The sequence below is a fragment of the Engraulis encrasicolus genome, chromosome 22 (assembly GCF_034702125.1).
Source record: "Engraulis encrasicolus isolate BLACKSEA-1 chromosome 22, IST_EnEncr_1.0, whole genome shotgun sequence".
Taxonomy (NCBI): Eukaryota; Metazoa; Chordata; class Actinopteri; order Clupeiformes; family Engraulidae; genus Engraulis; species Engraulis encrasicolus.
The window spans coordinates 49,958,766-49,986,452 of record NC_085878.1 but is presented as its reverse complement, the minus strand read 5'-3'; the positions used below and the strand labels follow the sequence as shown (position 1 = coordinate 49,986,452).

Below are 27,687 nucleotides of genomic sequence, written 5' to 3'. Positions count from 1 at the left end.
CACCCCGGCCAGTGTTACTAAGCAACTGGAGGAAAAGCGGCGATGCTCGCCGTAAAAAGGGGCGGGGTTGTACCTCCGAAATGGCTTCTGGGAAAGACCATTCTGTCAGCTTTCTGGTCCTCCTGCCAGGCGCTGGTGTGATGAAAACAGTACGCTAGTGAACTCGCTATCCCCTTGCTGCAAGGAGCGAAGTCGCTTGGAATGCATATGGCATATCAGTGTGGACTTAACATTTGGAATATACTTTGAAGAGACATCTCTTTTCAAGAGTGGAAGTGTTGAACAGATGGAAATGTTACCTGGGCCCGCGGCCAGCGGCGGACTCATGCTCAAGTGTTGACTACATCCCGATAAACATGCACTGCAGTGGGTAAGTTAGCGACACCCATTTCCTTCGGTGCTTTCGGAGAGAAGTTGTGATTTATCTAGGCAAATCAATGAACAGTATGCGAAACGCTGGTTAACACTGTGGTAGTCATGCCATTTGTGGTGAGTTGAAGTTAGATAAATCACCAGCACATTGGTTCGATTCTCTTTAGCGGCGAGGCTAAAATTAGCTCGCTAGCGCCAATTTAAATGACTGGTTTAGTCCATAGCTAGACCGTGGTTCGGATCCTCTGTTTGCACAAAGAAGCTATCAAGTCTGAAGCCTCTGGACACGAGAACCTGGTTAGCCAAACTTGACATCCATGTATTCAGTAGTGGAACTCTTCATCGGATTTAGCTCTATATAATCATGGGTTTTATATCCTTGTTGGACTTGGGTATGTCATCATGATGACATGGGAGATGTAGCCTACTGGACACCTTCAAACGCCAATGACACTTTATGTACTGGGAGGGAGTGGCACTTTAGAGTAGAACTACATTAAGCAAAGGTGAGCGCACACATAAAAGTATTTTTTGCTTCTCCCATTCCAAGCCAAGTGTCCCTCCAATCGTCTACGTTTGACAGCGAGAGCGATGTGGGCGATGGAGGCATGCGCACCTTCAACCACCGGCACATGAGGAAAGCCTTCCGCCTCATGAACGACCTCCGCAGGTAGGATGATGAGAGTTTGTATCAAATGCCTGATATGCCGATGTCGTGCTCAAAAGCGACTGCCTGCCAGAAAACGACTGCCTTCACGGACTGTCCCCCTTTAACTCTGGACTACAGAGGGTCAGCTGCTTCAAATTCACTGTACATACCTCCTGGCACCCTCCACTGTCACTTCAGAAATGTTGGTGGGTATTGCCCTTTGCAATCCTGACTTAAAGGGGGCAGTCACATTTTAGCACAACGTTGCCAGAATGTGACTGACTGTCCCCTGTAAATCAGGATTGCCAAAATGTATGGAGTGATAGTGGAGGGTGCCAGGCGTACAGTAACTTTGGTATAGCTAAGTTAATCCAGAGTTATAGGTGGGCAGTCTATGAAGTCAGTCGTTTTCTGGGAGGGAGTCGCTTTTGAGCACGACACCGAAAGTGATGCATAGTTATCCATGTGGAAAGAAAACCTTTGTTTTCAAGGGAGCACTTCATTTTTACCAAAGACTGTACAGCAGTTCAACATTGTCTACTCTTTTCACATGGTGACATGCAAGAAGCTGCTTGTAAAGTAAGTGTGTGTGTGTGTGTGTGTGTGTGTGTGTGTGTGTGTGTGTGTGTGTGTGTGTGTGTGTGTGTGTGTGTGTGTGTGTGTGTGTGTGTGTGTGCATTCATCCACAGCCGGAGTCAGCTATGTGATGTGCTTCTTGTGGCGGGGGAGGTGGAGGTGCCAGCACACAAAGTTGTGTTGGCATCCTGCAGTCCCTATTTCTGTGCCATGTTTACAGGTGAGCATGGGCATGGGCATGGGTGGGAAAGGAAAACACTCCTGTCATTCTTGTTTTAGGCCATGGGAAATAGAATAAGCAAGCATGTCTTTAGAAAGAAATTGGGAATGCAAGGCACTCTTTGTATCCAAAAAAGTAAAAGTCTTCATTTTTAAATGGCTAGTTTAAAGCCATAGATAAGGCAGCAACCTATGCAAAGCATCACAGATGACCTTCTAGGTACCCTGGATTCCCTCCTTCTTTCTAAAGACATTTGTCTTTCTCCACACACCAAGTAGCATATTCATTGAGTATTCCCCTTCATTTCATAGAATAACAACTAAGCGTATTGTTGTACTGGAGATGAACTATCCGTAGCCTTATTGGATCATGCTTGTTACACTCTTAACATTTAACCTCTTGACAAGTAGCTGACATCAACAGGGCCTGCCCCCTTTTCATGATGGAGAACCCTCCAAGAACATGGTTAATGTAACCCCAGCCCAGTACCATTAAAGGCTTTTTAATGTAACTTCCCGTTTGGACACCTTATTTTGGAGTGCCTGGATGAACTCTTCTATCTACATGAACTGATCCCCGATATCCAAGAGCACCCAACAAACCCAAATGAACAGACTGAAGACTGCTTGAGCTTCCAGCCACCTGTGTGCCTTTCTATTTCAAGTAGCAAAGCTGTAACCTGCCGTGTGTGTGTGTGTGTGTGTGTGTGTGTGTGTGTGTGTGTGTGTGTGTGTGCGTGTGTGCGTGTGTGCGTGTGTGCGCGTGCGTGCGTGTGTGTGTGTGTGTGTGTGTGTGTTGGTCTGCATACGGGTGCATGTGTGTGTGCATGCATATTTGTGTGTAGGGGACATGAGTGAGAGCAAAGCCCAGCGTGTGGAGATTGGAGATGTAGATGGACACGTCCTCAGTTGCCTGGTCGACTATATCTACACCGCAGAGGTCCAGGTGTCCGAAGACAATGTGCAGGTGGGGCGCTTGTGCATTGTGGTGCCTGTGTGGATGGGCAACCTGGAGTCAGAAGCTACAGTCCAGTGCCACGCATTCCAAATTCCAGGTCGGCAGGTAAAACCAGGTGGTTTGGAATATGTGGCACTGGATTGTAGATTGAATCCAGGGTGTGTGTGTGTGTGTGTGTGTACACGTGTGTGTGTGTGTGTGTGTGTGTGTGTATTATTATGCAAATAACACCTGTCTAAATGCAGATAACACCCCCCCCCCTCTCTGTCTCTCTCTGACTCTCTCTCTGTCTCCCTCTCTCTCTCAAAACAGCCACTGTATTTGGCTGATTTTGTCAATAGTGTTGATTGTGTAACTTGTGACAACTGGGCAGGTCTGATGGGCTTTTTTTGGTGAAGGTGGTTTTGGGAGTTTGGTTTAGTTTGATCATAATCAGTCTGATCACACTCTACTGATCACATCTTCATTGAATACACAGATATAGTGCACAAGTAGGGCACATGGGAGAGCAAATTAGAAAGCTCTGCATGTAAATCTGGTGCTTTTCAGTAGCCTGACTGTTACAAAGCAGGATGGGCCCCAGTGTCTGAGATTCACGGTTTTCATCAGAGACTGGTGGGTTGTAGGCTACCTTTACCCAGTTACTATGCCTTTGCCTGTTGAAGGTGCCAGGCACACGGTTCTTCGGTTGTCTGGGCATAAGTGAGTCTGTGAGTCTGTATGTATGCCATGTGTTGTCACAGATATTTTGCTTACGCCATGACTTTTAAATGGGCACACAGATTTTCACCATCTTGTGTGGTAACACGGTGATGGATACATGGACTGATGAAATTTTAGAAATCAATCTATTCAAGATGGCAGACATTCAACATATATATATTTTATACTGGTAGACAGATGTGCACTACATCTGGTGCACTTACTCTAGTCTGTACAACTGGTTAGTTTTTGGAGCAGAAACACTTTTAAGATGGCCTTCTTTCAAGATGGTTGTTTTAGTTATTTAATTGTGAGATAACTTGCAAGTATGATTTCAAATTCATCTATGTTTTAGATTAGGGAGCACACATGGATACAGCTGAGCTATGAAACTATTGCAGTTGTAGTCATCAGAATGGACTTCTAGTGGTTTTCTTTTAAAAGCTTCTACTTATCTTAACATTTAAATGTCAGCCGTATAGGTATTGTTTAAGTCTAATGTGTCATCATCTACACCCAGTGCTGCAAATATTTTTTTCCCACTACATCATACACATTACATCATACATTTCAGCCAATATGGCTAGTATATACAAATCTGTACTTATCTGTATTCAAAAGTTTATGTGGCTAGTAAGTTTTCTTTTGTACCAGGCAAACTGAATTTTCACCAGCATTTGGCCAGTTCATGGGTGTTAATTTAGAGTCCTGTCTACATCAGTGTCATGAATAAAATAATGTAGTGCTATAGCAATAGCCAGGCCACGCCCTGCTAGTGATGCAACACTTTCAGCGTTGCTTCTAGTCCGGCCAGGAGCAATACAAATATCGTTTCTGATTTCCGGAAAAATCGGGAACTCCTCCCACTTTGTCAGGAAGCAAACAACCAGTAGCAAACCAAGGGAGGCGGGTCAACCATGCCATTTGGGAAATGTTAATTGTTTGGCTCTTGGTCAGACCAAGACTCGGAAGAGATTTGAAAGTCGATGATAATCAGGCTACTATAGCAATGATTTACAGTTGGTATGGTATACATTTGATGGAATACTGTTAACCCCAACTGTTACTTAATGCAGTCCAATATTAATTGTGAGGGTTTTTTTTTTTAAAACTAGTATGTTTAGCGAAAATAGACTCCTGACTGGTGAGAAACTATAGGTTAGCTAATGCCGGACTTACATTGTGCGTTTTTTGGCTAGATTTTCCCACGATTTGTCAGTCGTGCGACTTTTTGGGAATCGGGACAATTTCTTGCTGAATCGTGAATTTCGCATTGTGTATTGTACATGGGGTAACTAATGATGACCAATTTCACCTCACGACCAGCTTGCGATCTGCAATGGTATGGTCGCTGGAAAATCGGTTTGAAATCCTGGTCGCCCTTCGTGAGTGAATCGCACAGTTGAAGCTGTGCTACGGCCCGATTTGACACTTTCCATGCACAAAAATTTGCTCTTGAACACATCCTCGCCTCCACCTCAGGTGCATGTGTACCTTCCACGTTTTTGTCCCCTGCAGGTCCGGAAAACAAGTTGTGTCGTACAGCGTGAGCATTCTGGTCGCATCCGACTTTGAATACCCGCAATTGAATATATTGCACAGTGTATTCCCGCCTTAAATGGGTGACTCTGCTGCTTCACACTTCGGAAGTGCGTGACAACCTTAGGGCCAATTCGCATCTGTATGTGTGACCTTCCTGGTCATTTGAAAAGGAGTTATTCTTACCGAAGTTAAAAAGATCTGATTCCCGCATCGGAATTAGAACTGACAGTTTTACAGACAAAACATGAATCGATGAGTGGACGCATTGTTTTCAAGCTAAAGAAAAGAACCCCCAGTTGCCTACAGCTAAACTCTTTTGACATTTCATTAAGTAATTTAATATACTTCAATTCAGACTAATGGATTGTTTAAGGTGTATTTGTGGTCACACACACAACTCATACACGAGCTCACTGTGTGTGTGTGTGTGTGTGTGTGTGTGTGTGTGTGTGTGTGTGTGTTGATGTGCATGCCTGGGGCGGTCTAGGCAGGGTTCTTCCGGCCATTCTTCAGGCAGGAAGCCTCCGCTGCCATGTGATAGGATTTCCTCCGTGTGTTTTCTGCAGTTGATCTGCTCTGCTTCTCACACAACCTAACCCAGACTGCAGAGGAGCACTCTGTTTTGAAGTGTGTGTGTGTGTGTGTGTGTGTGTGTGTGTGTGTGCGTGCGCGCGTGTGTGTGTGTGTGTGTGTGTGTGTTTGCGCGCTTGCACGTTTGAGAAAGAGAGAGGGATGTGGCATTGGAAGGCTGCAGAGGAGCACTCTGTGTGTGTGTGTGTGTGTGTGTGTGTGCGTGCGCGCGTGCGTGCGTGCGTGTGCGTGCGTTTGAGAAAGAGAGAGGGATGTGGCATTGGAAGGCTGCAGAGGAGCGTGTGTGTGTGTGTGTGTGTGTGTGTGTGTGAGTGTGAGAGAGAGAGAGACAGACAGACAGAGAGATGTGGCGTTGGGAGGCTGGATGCTTTCACTATTTATATCGGGTCCCAAGTGAATTTCAGGTGACCTGAAATATTCCATATACATACAGTACATGCATGCACGCAACACACACACACACGCACGCACGCACACACATACACAAACGTAATACAACAGACACCCAGAATGCACATGATACACACAGACTCTCTCACATAAGCTTGCAGGTCTGACTGCATTTAGATGAACACTATGTTTATGTGCCTATCTGTGGCTACAGTATGTGCACCACACTGCGGTAAGACGTTTATAATAATAATAATAATAATAATTGTATTTGTATAGCACTGTGTCATACAAGGCATGTAACTCAAAGTGCTTAACAAATGGGAAAAAACATTGTTAGAGATAGATTTAAAAGGAGAGGTATAGAGGAGAGGCAGAAAAAGCAGGAAGGCAGAGGAAGAAGAGATAGACAGAGAATGTAGAGTCATAAGGTCAACGTAGGTTAGGACCAGGATTCTTAGATGTGTAAGGTCCATAGTGGCTGGGCCTATCATAAGTCATAGATAGTCACACAGAGATTGGGCGCTTAGTATAGCTGCATACACGTCAGTGGCCGTACACGTATAGAAGCCCCCGGTGTACTATTCAATTCATTTCAATTCAGTTTGTTATAGGGACCATGAAGGCCTACAATTAAAACATAAATGTTGCCATTTCATGCATTGTATGCAATGTCAAGCAGATTTGAAGGCCCAGGTGTGTTGTTGTGTGTAGCACAAATATTCTAGACTAAGGCAGTGGTTCACAACCATTTTCTACTAGGACTACCTTTTGGACCCAAGAACATTTTCACAAAAACGCATTTAACCTATTTAAGCCTGAGGCACCTTCAAAAAATGCTTGCTGAATGCCTAAGCCCATTTTGGGAAAAGTTGCCCTCAGCCTATAAAAGCCTAAATATCTCAGCCTCCGAAGCATATAAAAACTTGAAATGACTTACATTTTAAAGCCTAATCAAGACCTAATCTTGCATTAGAATGTGTTAATTTATGTCTTATACAAACCCCAACTCCATAGAAGTTGGGACACAAGGTAAATTGTGAATAATAACAAAATACCGCCATTTTCAAAACGTCTGATTCTTATATTAGATGGAGACCAGCACAAAGAAAACATATCAGCCATCAAAACTGACCAAAATTATTGTTTTGGGGGATATTCATGAATATGTAAAAACAACACGTCTCAAAAGAGTTGGGACGGGGACAATAAAAGGCAGCAAATCTCGAGGAAGACTAAAACCAAAACAAAAGACAACACTTAACAGTTAATTACATTAACCGGTGAGATGATTTGATATAAAAAAACAGTGTTAATTCCTATCTTGGACATAATTTCACCAGATTAAATGGTGGGTGTATTCGTTGTCATGTTTTGCAATGTTTTCCTTTCTGCAGTGCTTACAGTGTGACAGGTCTTGACCAAAAGCCCGTCATTTTAACACCTGCTGGTCCTTATGATGGAGCTAAACTGTTAAAACATAGTAGAGGATGCAATTTGTCCTTACTATGTGGCAATAATTTAATATCTCCCTTCAAAATATAATGCATGAGTGGCTTTTCATGCACCCATTTATATCATTCAGCACTGAATTTAACTCTACAGATGAGTGAGAACAACTTAACCAATGCACTACTGCACCCCCATGCCATCATGGAGGCTGACTTTTGAAGTTAGCACTAACACAAGTTGGAAGGTCCATTTTCACTGTAGCACAGGATGTGCAAGACTCTAATATTTTTTTTAAAAAGAATTGACTTCTGCAACTTCTGCTGACTTCTGTAAGCAAAGGACTGTTTCCCATGTCTTCTGGGTCTATTTCAAGTGAGCTTGGGTGCATACGAGAATGTTAAACCCCTCTATCATTTGCACACATGAAGCATTCTTAATAAGGTAAATTTTCAATATCTGTAATTCTTGGAGTGCTAGAGTAAGACTACAGCCAATATATATTTCATGATGTCATGAACATATACAATGATTTTAATGACAAAAATATGTCTTATATGCACTCAATCATAGTAAATGAAAGGGAATTCAAAATGCATGTAATAACTATGGTAGTTATTCCCTCTGCATCTTTAATTCCGAGTGACTCAGCTTCTCTGTGATGGTCTTATACCTGGACACTCTTATTGTCCATCAGTACAATTCATTTTGAAATGTTCTTCTTTGTTGTTTTATCTTATTTGGGTGTTTATTACATTTCACTGGTCCCCGTCCCAACTTATTTGAGACGTGTTGCAGTTATCAAATTAGAAATGAGCACATATGTCCCCCAAAACAATATTTTTCCCTCGGTTTTAACACTTAATATGTTGTCTTTTCATTATTCCCCATGTACTGAATTGATTGATTTTTTTAAAAAATGATAGCATTTTGATTTTATTCACAGTTTACTAGGGATGGCACAAACCGCACCGAAAACCGAAACCGTACAATTCACACACATCCCGAACCGAACCGTGCAATCCATCGCAAACCGCAATTCATGTACTGCCCAGAAAAATATGTAAAACAGAGATTCTAGGAGTATCTTATCCAGTCTCTCTGATTAAAACATTAGCGTGTAAGACCAAATCAGACACAATTAAAATCACACCATTTTCACATTATAAGCCTATACAAACCATATGTAGGATATTTAGTGATAAGTCCGATTCTATTAGTCAGTGCACCATTTATCATGAACTAAAAAAAAAAGAACCGTAGAGAACCGAAAACCGTGACCTTGACACCGTGATATGAACTGAACCGTGAATTTTGTGAACCGTACCACCCCTACAGTTTACCAAACGTCCCAACTTCACTGGAGTTGGGGTTTGTACAAGTTTAGTGAATGTTGCGTCTATTCAGCTCCAGGTGCTCCAGATGGGTAAATGCTGCATATACCGTACGCAGCATCGAGCATCAATGGGTTAAGGGATGTGGGACGGGGGCTGAGAGGTGGAACATGACATCCACACAGATGTCTGTGGACCACCCAGTTGAAATGTACACCACCATGGAAGCGGTATACAGCCCCTTGCAATGAGCACCAACTTGCAGGAGCAACTGTAGTTGGAATTTATTTATGTTTTTTATATACATCAATTTCTATTTTATCGATTATTGTGCACTGTTTTTTACTTTGGAATTATGTACACTTGGTGTATGTTTTATCTAGTTCCATTGTTTCTTTTATTTCACATTATGTGCATTTTATTTCTAGCATAAAGGAACTTGACCTGGTGTGTGTGTGTGTGTGTGTCCGTCCGTGTGTGTGTGTGTCCGTCCGTGTGTGTGTCCGTCCGTGTGTGTGTGTGTGTCCGTCCGTGTGTGTGTGTCCGTCCGTGTGTGTGTGTCCGTCCGTGTGTGTGTGTCCGTCCGTGTGTGTGTGTCCGTCCGTGTGTGTGTGTCCGTCCGTGTGTGTGTGTCCGTCCGTGTGAGTGTGTGTGTCCGTCCGTGTGAGTGTGTGTGTCCGTCCGTGTGAGTGTGTGTGTCCATCCGTGTGAGTGTGTGTGAGTGTGTGTCCGTCCGTTTGTGTGTGTCCGTCCGTTTGTGTGTGTCCGTCCGTGTGTGTATGTCTGTGTGTGTGTATGTCTGTGTGTGTGTATGTCCGTCCGTGTGTGTGTATGTCTGTGTGTGTGTATGTCCGTCCGTGTGTGTGTATGTCTGTGTGTGTGTGTGTGTGTGTGTGTGTGTGTGTATGTGTTTGTGCGTGCAGGTCCTCCTCCCTGCTGCCAGTCTCCTGCAGCTGCTGGATGTGCGTCAGGTGTGCTGTGAATTCCTCCAGGCTCAGCTCCACCCCTCCAACTGCCTGGGCATCCGCGCCTTCGCCGACCTACACACCTGTACCGCCTTGCTAACGCACGCCCACGCCTATGCAGGTAGACATATACACAGACTCACACAGACAGCCACGCAACCGGCACAAACACACACACACACACACCCTCCACACTAACACCTACGAAGGTGCCTACACACAAACACATTTCTGTGTGTGCAGATTGATATTGGTTGTATTTATTTGTGTCATCAAAGCAACACGCACATCAACACACACATTTTTTGTGTACAAATGTAGCTGTATTCATTTGTGTTGTCATATTAAATCTCTGTAACCACATTGTATTGTTTTTTTCACCAAACATTGAGAGGTTTTTACAGTGTGTTGAGCTAGGTGTGTTGATCTGGGACATAAATGGCGCCCATGCATGCCTTCCACCTCATTCACATATTCACATATTCTTGTGTGTACACAACGGATTGAAATAGGTTGTGTTTTACACGAAAAAACTGGCACCCTTTTGAATTTAGTTACATAGACCGAGCATGTTATTGACGTGCTCACCTATTTTGTATGTAATTAATGAAATAGGGTGTGTTCATTTGTGTTATCTTGTATTTTCTGTCTAGAGCAACATTTCTCTGAGGTGGTGCAGGGGGAGGAGTTTATGACTCTCTCACTGCAGCAGGTCTGTAATCTCATAGCCAGCGACAAACTCACTGTCTCTTCAGAGGAAAAGGTAAAAGACACACAGACAGCACTACACACACACACACACACAGACACACACACACACACACACACACACACACACACACACACACACACACACACACACACACACACACACACACACACACACACACACACACACAGCACTAGCCTGGCAATTTGGGAATGGGTAACACACATTTAGAAAATCATCGACTAAAATTATTCTAAATGACTAAAATCCCTCTCTCTCTCTGTCTCTGTCTCTCTCTCTCTCTCTCTGCAGGTGTTTGAGGCAATGGTGGCCTGGATCAACCATGACAAGGAGGCTCGTCTGGAGCACATGCCTAAACTAATGGAACACGTCAGGCTACCGTTACTATCCAGAGATTACCTGGTCCAGGTAATTCCAGTACACTTACATGTAGAGATTACTTGGTCCAGGTAATTCCAATACACTTAACATGTAGAAATTACCCGGTCCTATTGACTGTAATGGGTCATTCGTCACCAGTCCAAACACTCTATGCACTTCAAAATATCTCATAATCTCAAAATATTCTAAACCCTTTTTTAAGTGCAATTGTATACTTTCGAAGTTACAGACTTTTCTAGTAGGTGTTTGGGGAAGATTCACCGATATGCCAGCCACAGGGATAAGAGTTGACCTTTGAGGGCGCCAAACACACACGACACATTGGTCTAGCATTAGGCTGAGGGCCAGGTTGCGGTCTTTGATTGGTGTGTGTGTGTGTGTGTGTGTGTGTGTGTGTGTGTGTGTGTGTGTGTGTGTGTGTGTGTGTGTGTTGGGTGTGTGTTGGGTGTGTGTGTTGGGTGTGTGTGTTGGGTGTGTGTGTCGGTGTGTGTGTGTGTGTGTGTCGGTGTGTGTGTCGGGTGTGTGTGTCGGGTGTGTGTGTCGGGTGTGTGTGTCGGTGTGTGTGTCCGTGTGTGTGTGTGTGTGTGCATGTAGAGGGTGGAGGAGGAGGCCCTCATTAAGAACAACAACATGTGTAAGGACTTCCTGATCGAGGCCATGAAGTATCATCTCCTCCCGGCTGACCAGCGGCACCTCATCAAGACGGACCGCACGCGGCCACGCACACCCGTCAGCCTGCCTAAGGTACACCACACGACACGACACAGCACTCCAAATACCTGCCAAACTGTTTTAGTACGACCTTACCAGGTGGGAGGAGGTCATTAATCAGCGCTCTCTCCCTTTGTGTGTGTGTGTGTGTGTGTGTGTGTTTGTCTGTGTCTGTGTCTGTGTCTGTGTCTGTGTCTGTGCGTGAACCAGGCGATGATTGTAGTGGGTGGGCAGGCCCCTAAAGCCATCCGTACGGTGGAGTGCTACGACTTCCAAGAGGAGCGCTGGCACCAGGTAGCAGAGCTGCCTTCCCGACGCTGCAGAGCAGGTGGGACAGTCAGGACTTCCCAGATATGACCATACACAGCTTGAACTGTCATCACAGACACACGCTTTTCAAATGTCACACATCAACACTATAGACAGCACAAATAAACACAATAAACATACAAGAATAGACCAACCAACCAAACAATCACATGCCCACAAACAATAGATATTACACATAAAATAATACATGGGTTGCGCGTTTGTAAACACACCCGTTGCTGTGCACTCTTCAATCTCTGATTGCTGCAAACTGCGGTCACTCAAAAAATGAGCTCACGTCGTTGGCTGGTTAGCATCTTGCCCCGCCTCACAACACAAATGTTTCTAAACATGAAACCTACAAACCCCAACTCCGGTGAAGTTGGGACGTTTGGTAAACAGTGAATAAAATCAAAATGCTATCATTTTCAAAACATTCAATCTATTCATTAGATGGAGAATAGTGAAAAGACAACATATTAAGTGTTAAAACCGAGAAAAAATATTCTTTTGGGGGACATATGTACTCATTTCTAATTTGATAAATCCAACACATCTCAAAAGAGTTGGGACGGGGACAATAAATGGCAGCAAATGTCGAGGAAGACTAAAAACAAAACAAAAGACAACACTTAACAGTTAAATACATTAACCGATGAGATGATTTTATATAAAAAACAGTGTTAATTCCTATCTTGGACATGATTTCACCAGCTTAAATGGTGGGTGTATTCCTTGTCATGTTTTGCAATGTTTTCCTTTCTGTAGTGCTTACAGTGTGACAGGTCCTGACCAAAAGCCCACCATTTTATCACCTGCTGGTCCTTATGATGGAGCCAAACTGTTAAAACATAGTAGAGAATGCAATTTGACTTTACTATGTGGCAATAATCGAAGATCTCCCTTCAAAATATAATGCATGAGTGGCTTTTCATGCTGTTTAAAACTCATTTATACAATTCAGCACTGTATTTAACTCTACAGATGAATGAGAACATCTTAACCAATGCACTACTGCACCCGCATGCCATCATGGAGGCTGACTTTTGAAGTTAGCACTAACACAAGTTGGATGGTCCATTTTCACTGTAGCACAGGATGTGCAATGCTCTATTATTGTCAAAAAGAATGGACCTCTACAACTTCTGCTGACTTTTGTAAGCAAAGGACAGTTTCCCATGTCTTCTGGGTTTATTTCAAGTGAGCTCAGGTGCTTAGGAGAATGTTACACCCCTGTATCATTTGCACGCATTAAGCATTCTTAATATGGTCAATTTTCAATAGCTCTAGCACTCCAGGAATTAGAGTGAGACTACAGCCAATATATATTTCATGATGTCATGAACCTATACAATGATTTTAGTAACAAAAATATGTCTTATATACACTCAATCGTGGTAAATCAAAGGGAATTAAAAAATGTATGTAATAACTATGGTAATTATTCCCTTTGCATCTTTAATTCTGAGTGACTCAGCCTCTCTGTGATGATCTTATACCTGGACACCTATATTGTCCGTCAGTACAATTCATTTTGAAATGTTCTTCTTTGTTGTTTTATCTTATTTGGATGTTTACTAAATTTCACTGACCCCCGTCCCAACTTATTTGAGACGTGTTGGATTTATCAAATTAGAAATGAGTACATATGTCCCCCAAAAGAATATTTTTTCTCGGTTTTAACACTTATTAAATATGTTAAATTTGTTAAATATGTTGTCTTTTCACTATTCTCCATCTAATGAATATATTGAATGTTTTGAAAATGATAGCATTTTGATTTGATTCACTGTTTACCAAACGTCCCAACTTCACCGGAGTTGGGGTTTGTATTAGGCATGGTACGGTTTGCGTCGCAAACGACATGCACGGTTTGCATGTCACGGAACGGGGTAGTGTGCAACTGCACGGTGCCCACGGTTTCCAAAAAAAAAGAGAGAGTGACCTCCAGCGGACGACGCAATGAAAATCTTACTACTTTTACAAGCATACAACACAAAGACTACGTAGGATATTGGGTGTGGAAAGACTGATTTCTATCAGCCAATTAAAATGCATAATGTAACAGCATGCACCAGCAGACTAGGCTACAGTAGCCTGCGCAAGTGCAGGTCGGTCAGCAGCGTCTCCCTCTCCCTCTCTCTCCACGTTACGTTAGCGCAAGTGACTGCCCCCAGCCTTTATTGTGACCAATTTAAATTAAATGAACATGAATTTACAAAAAATGACAGATTAGCAGAACAAAGTAGACTATGACTTACGTTACAGTAGCCTAGTGTAGGCTATATCCACGTGGCATTGAATGGGGATTCCGGACGGCAAAATGCGAGATAATTGAACATATCCATCAGATTCGCTGTCCTTAACTGGAATCTACTGTTAGACATAATTATATGTAGCCAGTTAAACTCTGATGGAATGAAGGGGACTTTGTGCTGTTGCCTAGTTAATATTGATGTTTAACACTATAACCAAAATAAAATTTGACTGTTTTAACAGGCTCAGCTTCACAGGATTTTTTTTTAAACATTCTTGTGCATAGGCCTACACTTCTAAAAAAACGATCTTTTTCAATGATTTGTTACCTTAACTGTCACATTTTAACATAACTTAACCCTATCACTTGTTCACTTAAAATTGAATTTGACTTCTGATTTTACTTCTATGCTTCTCACGGCCGGCAGTTTCATGATAGGAAGCAACTGATTCATCCTAAGCGCAAAACTCGCAGAAAGCGGTATCAAAATAAAAGTCCAATTCGTTCTCAGTGCGTCATTACCCAAAATAGTCATACTGCACTGACCTAATGGTCCCATTGTCTACAGGAGTGTAGCTGTTTTATTTTTACACGTCAAATGTGTTATAGTATGTAATATTTCAATATTTGTCAACTTAAAAGTTAGGACTTAGTTCTCCCTTTTTGTGAAATAAATGGAAGCATGTTAAAATCATTGATATCTTTCCTCTTTCAGTAACTTCACCTTGTTACAGGTTAAATGAAGTCAAATTCAACATGCCCATGATAAGCTTACATTTTCATTCTAATTGTTATATTATACATTTCCAGTGCATAATGAATTAAAAAAAAAAAAAATAACAGAACCGTACAAAACCGAAAACCGTGACCTTGAAACCGTGATATGGACCGAATCGTGACTTTTGTGAACCGTACCACCCCTAAAACCTATGTATACTGACGTGGCATGATGCCTAAAAAGCCCCTCCCCCCAACACACACACACACACACACACACACACACACACACACACACACACACACACATACACACACACACACACACACACACACACACACATCCCACTACGTACTATTGACTAATTCAATAGGCTTCTGCCTTTACTCAGGGGTTGGGACAGTTTTTGAAATCAGCTGTAGAAAATTCAAGCTGTTTATTTTCAAAGAATATATAATGGTGATATGACGTGCGTGCGTGCGTGCGTGCGTGCGTGCGTGCGTGCATGCGTGCATGTGTGCGTGATTCTAGAGTTTATTGTCATTGCCAAAATGGTGTTTGACAACAAAATTTTGTTTGGAGTTTGCTTGGAATTTTCAGTAGTAGTAGGAGATTCCCATTTAAAGTGCAGCAAAGGTAAAAGTGACACCAGTGCTTGATTTCCCCCTCCCCCGTCCCACTTAAAGTGCAACAAAGTTTAAAGTGCCTAAGTGCTTGCACACGCACGCCTTCCAAAGAGTAAATAAATGAACCGTTCATCATGTACAGCAGTGGTTCTCAAACTTTTTTCAGCATTCCCCCCTTCAGAGGGTCTGAATGCTTCCGAGCCCCGCCTCGCGCAGACTGATTTTGCGATCGCTGCACAGAATTCAAGGAAAGGTGACTAGTGAGATTATACAAAGAGGGACTGCAGTCGAATGCAGATGTGTATTCATTTCCTATGCTATTCAAATTCATGACAATTAATAATATGATGTTGGTGAGAACTTAAAACTTATTGACTTATTGGCGGGACAGGAAATCATTGAAAAAAAATCAGATGTCACATGCCCCCCTTGAGATGACTCCGCGCTCCCCCCAGGGTGGCTTACGCCCCACTTTGAGAAACACTGTTCTACACTGTGTGTGTGTGCAGGTGTTGTGGTAATGGCAGGCCGTGTGTATGCGGTGGGTGGCTTCAACGGCTCTCTGCGCGTGCGGACGGTGGACATGTACGACGGGGCCCGGGACCAGTGGAGCTCTGTGGCCAGCATGCAGGAGAGGAGAAGCACGCTAGGAGCTGCAGTACTAGGGGACCTGCTCTATGCTGTAGGAGGCTTCGATGGCAGCACAGGTACACACACACACACACACACACACACACACACACACACACACACACACACACACACACACACACACACACACACACACACACACACACACACACACACACACACAGGGGAAGAGCACTAGTGCTGGTTTCAGACCGACCAGAACGGTATTGATGCCCATTGCCCCACCAGTTGCGCTTTGCTTACTTGCGAACTACCCCTGTTCATTTCGGGATGTAAACTTTTCTGCACGTGACTGTGTGTTACCCGGAACCTGTCCACATTGTCGTCACAGTTCGCAGAGAAAAAAAGTATTTTCCAACTTTCTGGTTCCCGAAAGCTTATACTGGCAACGTGAACACGCCAGCTGGTTCGAGATTAGGTGCGGGAATGGGCACTAGCACGGTTCTATGTCGGCCTGAACATACGTTAGGAGCTGAGGTTAGCTTAGCACAGTACTGAGGATTTGTTTCTACATTCCACACTATATGAAGGCACACACAGTGAACAAAAGCTCGGAATTTACAAACGGTGTTTAAGTCAGAGCTTTGATTGCTCAGAATGGCAGTTTATGAATGCACTCGTGAAGTGGCTGAAATGGTTTTAACTCTGTGTGTGTGTGTGTGTGTACATGTGTTTACATGTGTGTATATGTGTTTACATGTGTGTATATGTGTTTACATGTGTGTACATGTGTGTACATGTGTACGTATGTCCTTAATACATACCTGTCATCCATCCCTAATTTCCCGGGAAACTCCCTAATTTTTACTAATTTCCCGGAAATATCCAGATTTTTCACATTATCAAAAGGCACCGTCGGACGGTCCAGTAATTATCCCCACGGCCCCTGTCAGAAAGCCCGCGCGGCCACACCCCCTCCTGAAGAGAGACTGAGAGGGTCTTGCTTATCAAGGCAAGCTACCTGCCAGTAAATTTTATACCAGATGCCACCAAGTTCCTTGAAAATGCGAGCTGTCACCCTCGAGCTCCGTAGTGTGTGCGCGCCAACTCGCCTCAGAAACTGTCAGTTCATACAACGCGGTAAACAGCCTCGGAACAACAAATCATGTGATTAACCTTATCACAACCTGCATCAGCACAAAGTTTTTGCATGAGCCTCAGACAATTGTAGCGACAAAATAACATGGAGAAACTGATAATTCATTGTTTTTCACGCTTTATGCTAATTTCAAACGTGCCGTTTCTGTTGACTGTCAGGATTTGGCCTATAGAACATTCTCAAAATTTTAGCTGAATTTTGGTAACTCAAAGTTGGCGGGTATGCCTTAATATGGTCATGTGTTTTTAGATGCACACTTGCCTATCTTGATGAGAAACTCTCCATCTGTTTCTCTCTCTCTCTCTCTCTGTCTCTGTCTCTGTCTGGTGCGTCGGGGAAACAGTTGTACAATGCGTGTGTCAAGGTTTTAAACAAAAAATGTCTTGCAAGTAGAGTTGACACACCCTGGCGCAATGTTCTAAAGTTAAGTGTCAATGTAAAGCCTGAGTGGAGAGCACTTTATAAACCACCATTACCTAAGAAACTGGGTGATTTGCAGTGGAGAATTCTTCATGGGGCTATTGCTGTGAATACTTTTGTCTCTGTTTTAAATCCAACTGTTGGCCAGGAGTGTCCCTTCTGTTACCAGAGGGAGTCAGTATTTCATGCTTTTTTACAATGTACACGATTGCGACCACTGTTTGCTAGCTTGGAGCAGTTTTTCGATCATTGCAATGAAGAATTCTCTGCAGAGACCTTTATTCTTGGGTTTAGGTATGTAAAGCGTAAACAAAATGTATGCCGACTGATCAATTTCATTCTGGGTGAAGCCAAGATGGCAATTTATGTTACCAGGAGGAACAGAGTGGAGGAAATACCTGGAACTGAGCTTTCAGATGTATTTCCTTCACTGGTTAAGTCAAGGGTCCTTGTTGATTTTCGTTTTTTTAAACTCATGAATGATTTGGAAACATTTGAAGCAAGGTGGTGTTACAAAAATGCTTTGTGCTCTGTACTGAATGAGGAACTGCACTTCAGCTATTTCCTGTAGATTAATCTATTTGCTGATTATATGTATTGCTTGACCCTGGCTATCTGCCATGGGGTGATTGTAAAACAACCTTATTGTGAATAAAGAACTTTTTAAATAAAAAAATATATATATATTTCTCTCTCTGTCTCTGTCTCTGTCTCTGTCGCTCTCTCTTTCTCTCTCTCTCTCTCTCTCTCTCTCTCTCTCTCTCCTTTTCCTTTTCCTTAGTATTTTTCCACTGTACTCTTCCTCATTCTCCTCTGCCTGGGCCACCACACTCTTACATCTAAGCTCTCTGTCGCCCCCTGCTGTGGGTTTGGCGTCAGTGGAGGTCGAATGACGACTTGATGGTTGTGGCATCCATGAATGCATTACATTACATTACACTCAGCTGACGATTAGTGACTTGCAGTTATCACAGGGTATTGGTTACAATCCCGGGAGCAGTGTGGGGTTAGGTGCCTTGCTCAAGGGCACTTCAGCCATGGAGGGACCAGTGTACTGTACCAGGAACCAGGACTGTAACCAACAACAACAAAGGCAGGACAGAATAAATGTGGGATGCAAGCTTTGCAACATTCTGATTGACTGCCACGGCTGTCACCATGTCTCATTGCTCCTTACCATAAAGTTTGCTGAAATCCAAGTTCTCTTCTGTTGCTTAAGTCGTCACCCAAAACGGAAAAGCATCCCGTTATCCAAAAGTCTTTTGGTGCTTTTGTCGCCTGCTCTTCTATACAAAGCCTGTTTCTTCCAGTGCTTCTGCTGCTCTAGTGGCTTTTTGACCAGCCACCTGTCAGTACAGTCCCAGGAAAAAGTTTGTACACCCTTTGAAATTTCTTACCGTTCTGTCAAAATTGGTCATAAAACATGGTCTGATCTTCCCGGAAATCACAAGAAGGAACAACCAGAGTCTGCTTTAACTAATTCAACCCAAACATTTACAAGTTTTCATATTTTCATTGGCCATAAGATGTAAACAGTCACAGGACAGCAAGGCATAAGTAAGTACACCCTTGCATTCAATAGGTATTAACCCTAAGTTAGTCACAATAACCTCAACCAGATGTATCCTGTAGTTGCAGATCAGATTAACAAAACAATCTGGATGCATTTTGTCTCCCTCTTCTTTAGAAAACTGCCCTTCTTCAGCAAGGTTTCTGGGATGTTTGGAGTGAATAGCTTTCTTGACCTCATGCCATATCGTCTCAAATGTTTTTGTCAGAGCTTTGACTGGGCTATTCCAGAATGTGTATTTCATTGTTATGAAGCAATTCTAAAGTCAATTGCCTCTAAAATATGGGTTGTTGTCCCATTTCAGCACCCATTCTCCTGTGTGCTTCAACTCTGTGACAGACTACCTCATATTTTTTCTGTGAAATATCTCAATAAACTTCTGAGTTCATTGTTCCACTGATAATAGCAAACTGACAAGGGCCTGAGGCACCAAGGTAACCGCATATAATGATGCTCCCGCCACCATACTCAAAAGTGGAGATGATGTTTTGGTGAAGGTGTGCTTCTCCAGTTCTCCTCTGAACATGACATTGTGTGTTCCCTTGAACAATTCAACTTTGGTTTCAACGTTGGTCTTCAGAATATTTAGCAGTAATTATGAAGCATGTACATGCTTTTTCGCAAACCTCAAAGGTTCAGCAATATTTTTTTTGGACAGAAATCCCATTAATTTTAGATTGGCAGAAGGAACCCCATTTTTAGCTATTCTCGGTTACATCTCCACTTCTGAGTATGGTGGCGGGACGGAGCATCATTATATGCGGCTACCTTGCTGCCTCAGGCCCTTGACAGTTTGCTATTATCAGTGGAACGATGAACTCAAGTTTATTGTGATATTTTACAGAAAAAAAACGTGAGTAGGTCTGTCACACAGTTGAAGCACACAGGAGGATGGGTGCTGAAATGTGACAACAACCCATACTTTAAAATCAAATTGACTTTAGAATGTCTTCACAACAATGAAATACACATTCTGGAATAGCCCAGTCAAAGCCCTGACAAAAAGCAATTGAGATTATATCGCATGAAGTCAAGAAAGCTATGCACTCCAGACATCCCAGAAACCTTGCTGACGAGAGGCAGTTCTCTAAAGAAGAGGGAGACAAGACACATCCAGATTGTTTTGTTAATCTGATCTGCAAGTCTGGCCGAGGATATTGCAACTAACTGAGGGTTAAAACCTATTTAATGCAAGGGTGTACTTACTTATGCCTTGCTCTCCTGTGAATGTTATAGCCTTATGGCCAATAAAACAATGATAACATGTAAATGTTTGGGTGGAATTAGTTATAGCAGACTCTAATTGTTCCTTCTTCAGATTTCCGGGAAGATCAGACCATGTTTTACGATCAATTTTGACAGAAATGTAAGAAATTTCAAAGGGTGCACAAACTTTTTCCTGGGACTGTATATTAAAGGTCTCTGTCTTGCCCCCATGTAGGCTTGGCATCAGTGGAGGCGTACAACTGGAGGTCGAATGACTGGATGTTTGTGGCATCCATGAACACCAGGCGTAGCAGCGTGGGAGTGGGAGTCGTGGACGGTAAGAGAGCTACCTCAACTGATAGTGTCTGCACAAGGCTAGGCAATTTGTATTTGTATTTGGACAGCCCATTTCATACACAAATGCAGTTCAATGTGCTTTCCATGAATAACAAATTTAAAAAATAAGATAAATAGATAAAAGCACGAGGCATGGTAAGTGAAATAAAAAATGAAGGCATACAGAAAGGGGGTAAAAGATGAAAACAAGAAAGGTACATAATTAGAATCATAAAACCATTAAATGAAATAAAAATTCAAAATGTCCAAATCAAAAGTCAATAATCTGTATTTCTAAGTCATTGTAGCAGGTGGTGCTGCCCTCTAAGGTCCCTCTCCTGTCTCACCCTATGGCATTTCCCTCTGCATTCTTTTGGCTTAAGTTCTCAAGCCTGTGCAATGTACCTATTTGCTTCTATCTATCTCAACATAATCAATATGAGAGCAATTCGAGATGGCAAGCAGTCCCTCCTGGCCCATGCTAGATGCATGTGATGTACAGGTACATTACACTCTTTGACACACATGTAACTATGTTCATGTAACTGTTTGTTACTATATAATTTAATTCTGCATTAAATCCATTTAATTCCGAATAAAATGTAATTCCACTTTGAAGGCACAATGTAAACTTCACAATTTGGAATGAATTAAAAATGCAATGTAAACTCGACTGAACTATTTCATTTGAAATGAAAAACATCATGTAAACGAGGTCTATGACTCAGGGTGTCCAATATGCGCCCTCTCTGCAGGTGACTGAAAGACTCGGTGGACAGGCAGACAGACGTACTGTAGGGAAAAATCAAGCAATACTGTATGTTGCAAATAAATATATCTGATACAAAGTACCAGAACTATGTATGAACTATGAAGTAAAGAAAAAAGAAAGAAAAAAAGTACAATTGCAAATTGTACTGTGGAGTTATGTGTGAGTAAGCATACAATGATTTGATGGTGCACATACCTTGTGTAAACAGGTGAGTTTTTGTGTGTGCGTGTGCGTGTGCGTGTGCGTGTGTGTGTGTGTGTGTGTGTGTGTGTGTAGGTAAGCTGTATGCAGTTGGAGGCTATGATGGTGCGTCTCGTCAGTGCCTGAGCACAGTGGAGGAGTTTGACCCGGTCAGAAACCAGTGGGTCTATGTAGCTGACATGGGCACCAGACGCAGTGGAGCAGGTGCTTCACACACACACACACACACACACACACCACACACACACCACACACACACACACACGCACACTTGGAAAAGGTGGGTTTTCTCCATGGAAAGCAGACATTTTCATTTTTCGACATCTCTACCTACAAAACCTAACCTCTGGTCAGACCAGACCAATAGACATGAAAAAGATCAAGCTTGTGAATGGTCAGTACAAACATTGGAAGATACACTACTAAAATGACACATTGGACATTCCAAGAAATGTACATGTGTCAATAACATGTTAGTAGTGGTACACGTCAGGGTGGGGCAACCTCAGCTAATGCCACTGTTGTATGAATACATTTTTTTTAAGTGGATTATCTAAGAAGCATATTCATGGCAGCATATTATTTACCAGTTACTAATTAATTTATGGGTGGCTGTACCACCTGACGTCTGATCCCAAGAAAAAAACGTTATAGACCCATATATGAAATCAAAGTAAAGAACGTCGGTTCCATGTACATAGAAGTCCTTGTGCACCAGCCTTTAGTGGTGTAGGTGTGAGGCAGGACAACTTGATCAATGCTAAAAGTTCAGAAAACAATGCACTCTGAATACTGTTCTTTTTTCTTTTTTTATCTATGGGAGCGAACCTTTCGCTGCCATAAATAAATAAATAAAAAAAAAGAACAGCTCCAAGGAACAGTGTGCTGTGTTGATTGAACTTTTAACATTGGTTGCATGTTGTTGTGCAGGTGTGGGTGTGCTGGAGGGGCAGCTGTATGCCGCAGGGGGTCACGACGGGCCCCTGGTGAGGAAGAGCGTGGAGGTGTTCGACCCCCCCAGCAACACCTGGAGACAGGTGTCTGACATGAACATGTGTCGCCGCAACGCAGGTCAGTATGGCTTAACCAGCCTCTGTTTACGTCCGTTCCCTAAAATCTTCCCTTGATAACAAATAAAAATGTTTTCAATTCCCATCTCCCTTGTCACCCTGACATTATGTCCTACTGTACTGTATGTAGTAGTTCATACACCGCGCTCTTCCGTGTGGTGCGTCTCCAGTTGAATAACTTTGAAGGTGAAAAAGTGGATCGCACTCGGGTTCTTCTTTTCTTCTTTTTAATTTTTTTATTTACATAGCAGCAGAAGTGTAGACAAACGTTTCGGCTGTTGCTGTTGCGAAGGCAACAGCCGAAACTTTTGTCTACACTTCTGCTGCTATGTAAATAAAAAAATAAAAAAGAAGAAAAGAAGAACCCGAATGCAATCCACTTTTTCACCTACTGTACTGGATGGCCTAACTCCTAACATTTAATTCAGACTATTCCTGTGCCTGCAACAGTCAATTGCGGCAAGCACATCTAATCCATCCAATGGATGTAGTCCATACGGAGACCTCCCATAACACTCTTGTTACCATGTTTAAAGGTAGTTTTAAAAATACGTTTTTGATGGCCATCAAACCTGTGTAGCAGCGTTTTTTAATAGGAAGGAGTGTTTTTTTGTTTGTTTGTTTTTTTTCCGCCTGGGACCCATTCTGCTAAATGCTAAAATTGCCATTTTAGAAACTATACAAGGAGTTTTTTCATGCAGTTAAATTTCAGCATTTTAAACATGTCAGTACTGACCTATATGTCTTGATCATTGTGTGTGTGCACGCGTGGTTGACATCCAGGCATGTGTGTGACATGTTCTCACACCAACTGTGTATTTGCGTTTCTTTTGAACCCCAGGTGTATGTGCCATCAATGGGCTACTGTATGTAGTTGGGGGAGACGATGGCTCGTGTAACTTGTCCTCAGTGGAGTTCTATAATCCTGCTACTGACAAGTGGAGTCTACTGCCCATAAACATGAACAATGGACGCAGCTACGCAGGTAACCAACCAAACACATACACACGAAAAAAAGAAATTCAACAAAATAACTAAATTATATACTGTATTGAAGTTATTAAAAGTCTTTCAAATAGTCCAGGCCAATCATCTTGCACTCCTTCTTGTAAAGTCTTTTATGGCTCTCTGTGGCTGAAAGGGCATGTCACCCCATGGGTAGCTGGGTGCTCTGGGGGCTTTGACAGCAGACTTTAGGCTCTGAGAGCAAGCTTTGCCTTTGGGTAATTAGGACCCTTCTTGATGCCCAAGGCAGCCTTGCCGCTGTCACTGATAGACTTGACAAGATGAACAGGTCCAGGCTGATTCAGGCGAGCCTAGGCACTCTTCAGCCCTTCCTTTGCTGGGTTTGCCACAGGCAAGACATGGTCAGCCTGCGGCCCCTATGAATGGAGGACTTTCTTGTCCTTTTATGTTTCACGACCAGCCAAAGCAATTGTAGCCTTGGGCTGACTGAGTTTCTGTCCCTGGCTTAGTTTCACTGCCGTGTTTTTTTAAGTGCCCGGTTGTCAGCCTTATGTATGATTTTCTCTCTCTCTCTCTCTCTCTCTCTCTCTCTCTCTCTCTCTCTCTCTCTCTCCCTCTCTCTCTCTCTCATGCAGGTGTTTCAGTTATTGATAAGCCATCATGACAATCAGCCCCCCAGGCCACCCGTCACACCGCAGACTGCTGTCCAGCCACACCCATCTCCACCAATCCAAACACTGCTGGCGGCGACGAAGACGATGACAACGACCCAGAATCCACCTGGAGTCAGAGGCACCTGCCAGCGGCAGGTCCGTGACACTCTACTGGTGTACACACACTGGCCTGGCCTTGCCATCCGTGAAGATCCAGTCAATTACTCAACTGCTGAAAACACGCTGCATGTCAACAGCAAAGGTCATTCCCCAATCTCCTTACCCATCTTTTCAACAGGAGCCACTCCCGTCTCCTTGATAAAACCTCTGAATAATAACAACTACTAATGACTACTACTATCTATCTCAAACCCAGGATAGATAGACTCAGCCAAATGGAACCAATGCAACTTCTGTCAAGCAGCAATCGTATTCACCTCCTTATACAACTTTCAAACAGGAGTCACATTGTGTTGGAAAGTGGAGTTGGTTATTGTCAGGCAGTGTGAACCGTTTTTGTTGGGGACTACTGTGGAATATGGTTAGTTCCACCTCGTCACAGGAACCATAATACGAACCAGCCCTACTCCCCAACATCAACCCATGTCCAATCCCCAGAGGGGGGACAAGTGACAGTGGAGGGGGCCCACACTTTTGTCCGTGTGTGCAGGTGACTAACAAGCTGGGACCAGGTCCACTTGAGGAAAAGACATTCATCACGTGGCAAGCACGCCACACACACACACACAGACACAGACACACACACACACACACACACACACACACACACACACACACACACACACACACACACACACACAGTCCCAATTATTCGCCAAGTGACTTGCAGCATCACATCTCCCTGGCCGATTCTAGACTGGTCCAGCAGCTGTCCCTTTTCCTTTACATTTTGTCGGTTTCTCTTTCTATCTTTTCATCTCTTTGTCTGTTGATGCCCTCTTCCTTTTGTGTTCGGTTGGTCAGTCATGCCGGCTCCTCTGCTGATCTTTCACTGATGAAACCCTGCTGCAAAAAAACAAAAACACAGTGCCATACAGAGACATGTTTGTGTGTAAAGACTTGAAAGGGCACTGGCCAAATCAACACTATGCTCGCCCTTCCACTACCCCACGACCCAGTGGTGGCTTTATGCAGCTTGGGTTGAACTGGCGCTTTTCTTTTTCAACCTGTTGTGATGTTACCTCAGAGGAGCCCAGAGTGACTGCGCACATCCATGAGTGGCTGTCATTCCAGGAGACCAAGGCCTCGGTAGTCTTCACAATGAAGCCAGACTAAAACGCCTTTCTTGCAAGACTTTTCTCCTGTGCTGGTCACAGGAGTCCTGATGGAAAGCATGACTGAATCAACCTAGCTTTGTTCAAAACCCTAAAGGAAACTGTATGACCGTGGTATTGTGATGCTGAACTACAAGGGTCTGGGTCCCTTTGCCAAGTTAACTTCCCTGCTGAAGGTCATGGTTCCACAGTGTGAATCACTTGTTTCTCCAGTGAAGCTTCAGTCGGCGGGAGTCTGACATTCAAAGTTCCAGGCCATTCACAGGGTTTGTAGTCCTCTGGTGCAACTGAGCCACAAGGCTAGAGGCTCCCTTGTGTTCAGCTGAATGATGGAGGTTGTTGGTTCTCTACTGAGGCTGAACTACAGTGTTTGTGTCATATATTGGAGCAAGGTGCTCACCTCAGCACATGTCCACGTTAAGCACATGTATTTTTAACAAGCTATATCTCATGAATAACAAAAAAAGTTTACTTTTTTCGCCTTTTAAAGGTCCAATTTCACAAGACTTTGTTGGACAGCTTGAACTATACCGTAGAATTTATGGACTTTCACTTTACTATGATAAATCTTGTGGAAAGAAATGACAGTATGTCTCGTTCAACTTCTTGTTTTATAAACGCCTACTCATCTGTTTAGAAGAAGATATGCACACCTTTGCCATGCCTGGACCCCGGAGTCAATTTACACACTAAATAACTACATAAGTAATGCACACTGAGTAACTGTCTAACCCAATTCAGTTTGTAGCTGATTACAACAGCTTTATAGTAGCTGCTCCTACATGCTTCAGTATTGGTCATGTTCACCTGAGGTTGCTGCCAGCTATGAATGGACTTCTTCCTTGCACAATTTTAAACACAAAGCTTTAGCTTCTAGTTTTTCTGCTACCGTTACAGAAGTTGAGGATACGAGACTAACGATTCAGGGGCCAAACGATGCATTTTGCAGTTGAAAATAGACTGTAACTAACGTCTTGCTTGTAGGGTCAAGAGGTCAAGAGTCTTTTCAGGATGCATTATTAGATGGGTCACAGGGTAGCTACCAGTGATGGCTAATACTTTTGCATGCCATGAATGACACATTAAGTCTTGTGTGCCTAAAGCATCAATACAACTATGAGGGGAGAGGAAAGTCGTCATTACAACTTAATGGAAAAAAGCAAGTTTTAACTAAGTTAAACGAAGGACTATACAACAGAACTGTGTCTGAAGTGACAGCTGTGTCTTGAGTGAAGCGGCTGTGGTATAGTGGTGATGGTCTATGAAACATGTACATGTACTCTACATGATGTAGACCACAAAGGAATTTCGAGGTTGACTATGCACACTAGCATCATGCTAACCCACTAGCATTATGTTAACTTTGGTGGCCAAAATACTGGTGTCATGTACTGTAAAGGAGACATTTGACCTGCTAACTTGGGTTGTTCAATTGTACAGTGTAGTTGATGCTCAACAAATGTTTTTACTATATATCTTTACAAATGTGTTTAAAAAATAAAGAACTGTATTGTGCAGCCATTTGTGTGTGTGTGTGTGTCTGTCTGTCTGTCTGTCTGAGATGTATAACTGTATACATTACAATCCATGAAAGCAAACATCCGGGAAAAGCAATGAAGAACTCCATTCATTTGAACTTGAAGAAGACGTGGCAGTCTATTGGTCCCCAAACGCTAACCCTACAACCCAATTAATTCCCCATATCTGGTCATTCAATTACATAGGGGAGAGCGGGGTAATTTTATCTACCCCCTGTATCCTGTAAAACCCAATACATACATATAGTAATGAGGATCCGATTCTGGGCCCGGGACAAGTGACCCCTTTGACCCCTTAGCTTAGGAGTGTTACCACTTTTGTGGGTACAATTTGAGAACCCCGCGTTCATTCCCAAAATTCAGAATGCTTTCAGTTGTGAGCCAATAGAGCTTCAAGCTTTTTGCGCTCCTCCTTCCAGTTCGGCAGAACA

General features: G+C 43.1%; 1 protein-coding gene across 1 annotated transcript; it reads left to right on the top strand.

The window, feature by feature from the left end:
• Positions 1 to 128: 128 nt before the first annotated feature.
• On the top strand, positions 129 to 27,239 carry klhl3 (kelch-like family member 3). The gene is made up of 15 exons (XM_063188587.1): positions 129 to 370; positions 923 to 1,042; positions 1,711 to 1,817; positions 2,662 to 2,783; positions 9,706 to 9,868; positions 10,401 to 10,510; positions 10,769 to 10,885; positions 11,453 to 11,602; positions 11,780 to 11,897; positions 15,989 to 16,186; positions 20,661 to 20,762; positions 21,810 to 21,938; positions 22,665 to 22,805; positions 23,646 to 23,789; positions 24,406 to 27,239. The coding sequence occupies exons 1-15, from the start codon at positions 357 to 359 to the stop codon at positions 24,432 to 24,434; spliced, it is 1,764 nt and encodes a 587-aa protein (XP_063044657.1). The 5' UTR covers positions 129 to 356; the 3' UTR covers positions 24,435 to 27,239.
• Positions 27,240 to 27,687: the final 448 nt, after the last annotated feature.

What these genes read in the sequence shown, in the direction of transcription:
- klhl3 (XM_063188587.1), top strand. An exon ending in CTGTCTCTTCAGAGGAAAAG is followed by an intron (nt 10,511 to 10,768) that starts GTAAAAGACACA and finishes CTCTCTCTGCAG; the next exon opens with GTGTTTGAGGCAATGGTGGC. An exon ending in CCAGAGATTACCTGGTCCAG is followed by an intron (nt 10,886 to 11,452) that starts GTAATTCCAGTA and finishes GTGTGCATGTAG; the next exon opens with AGGGTGGAGGAGGAGGCCCT.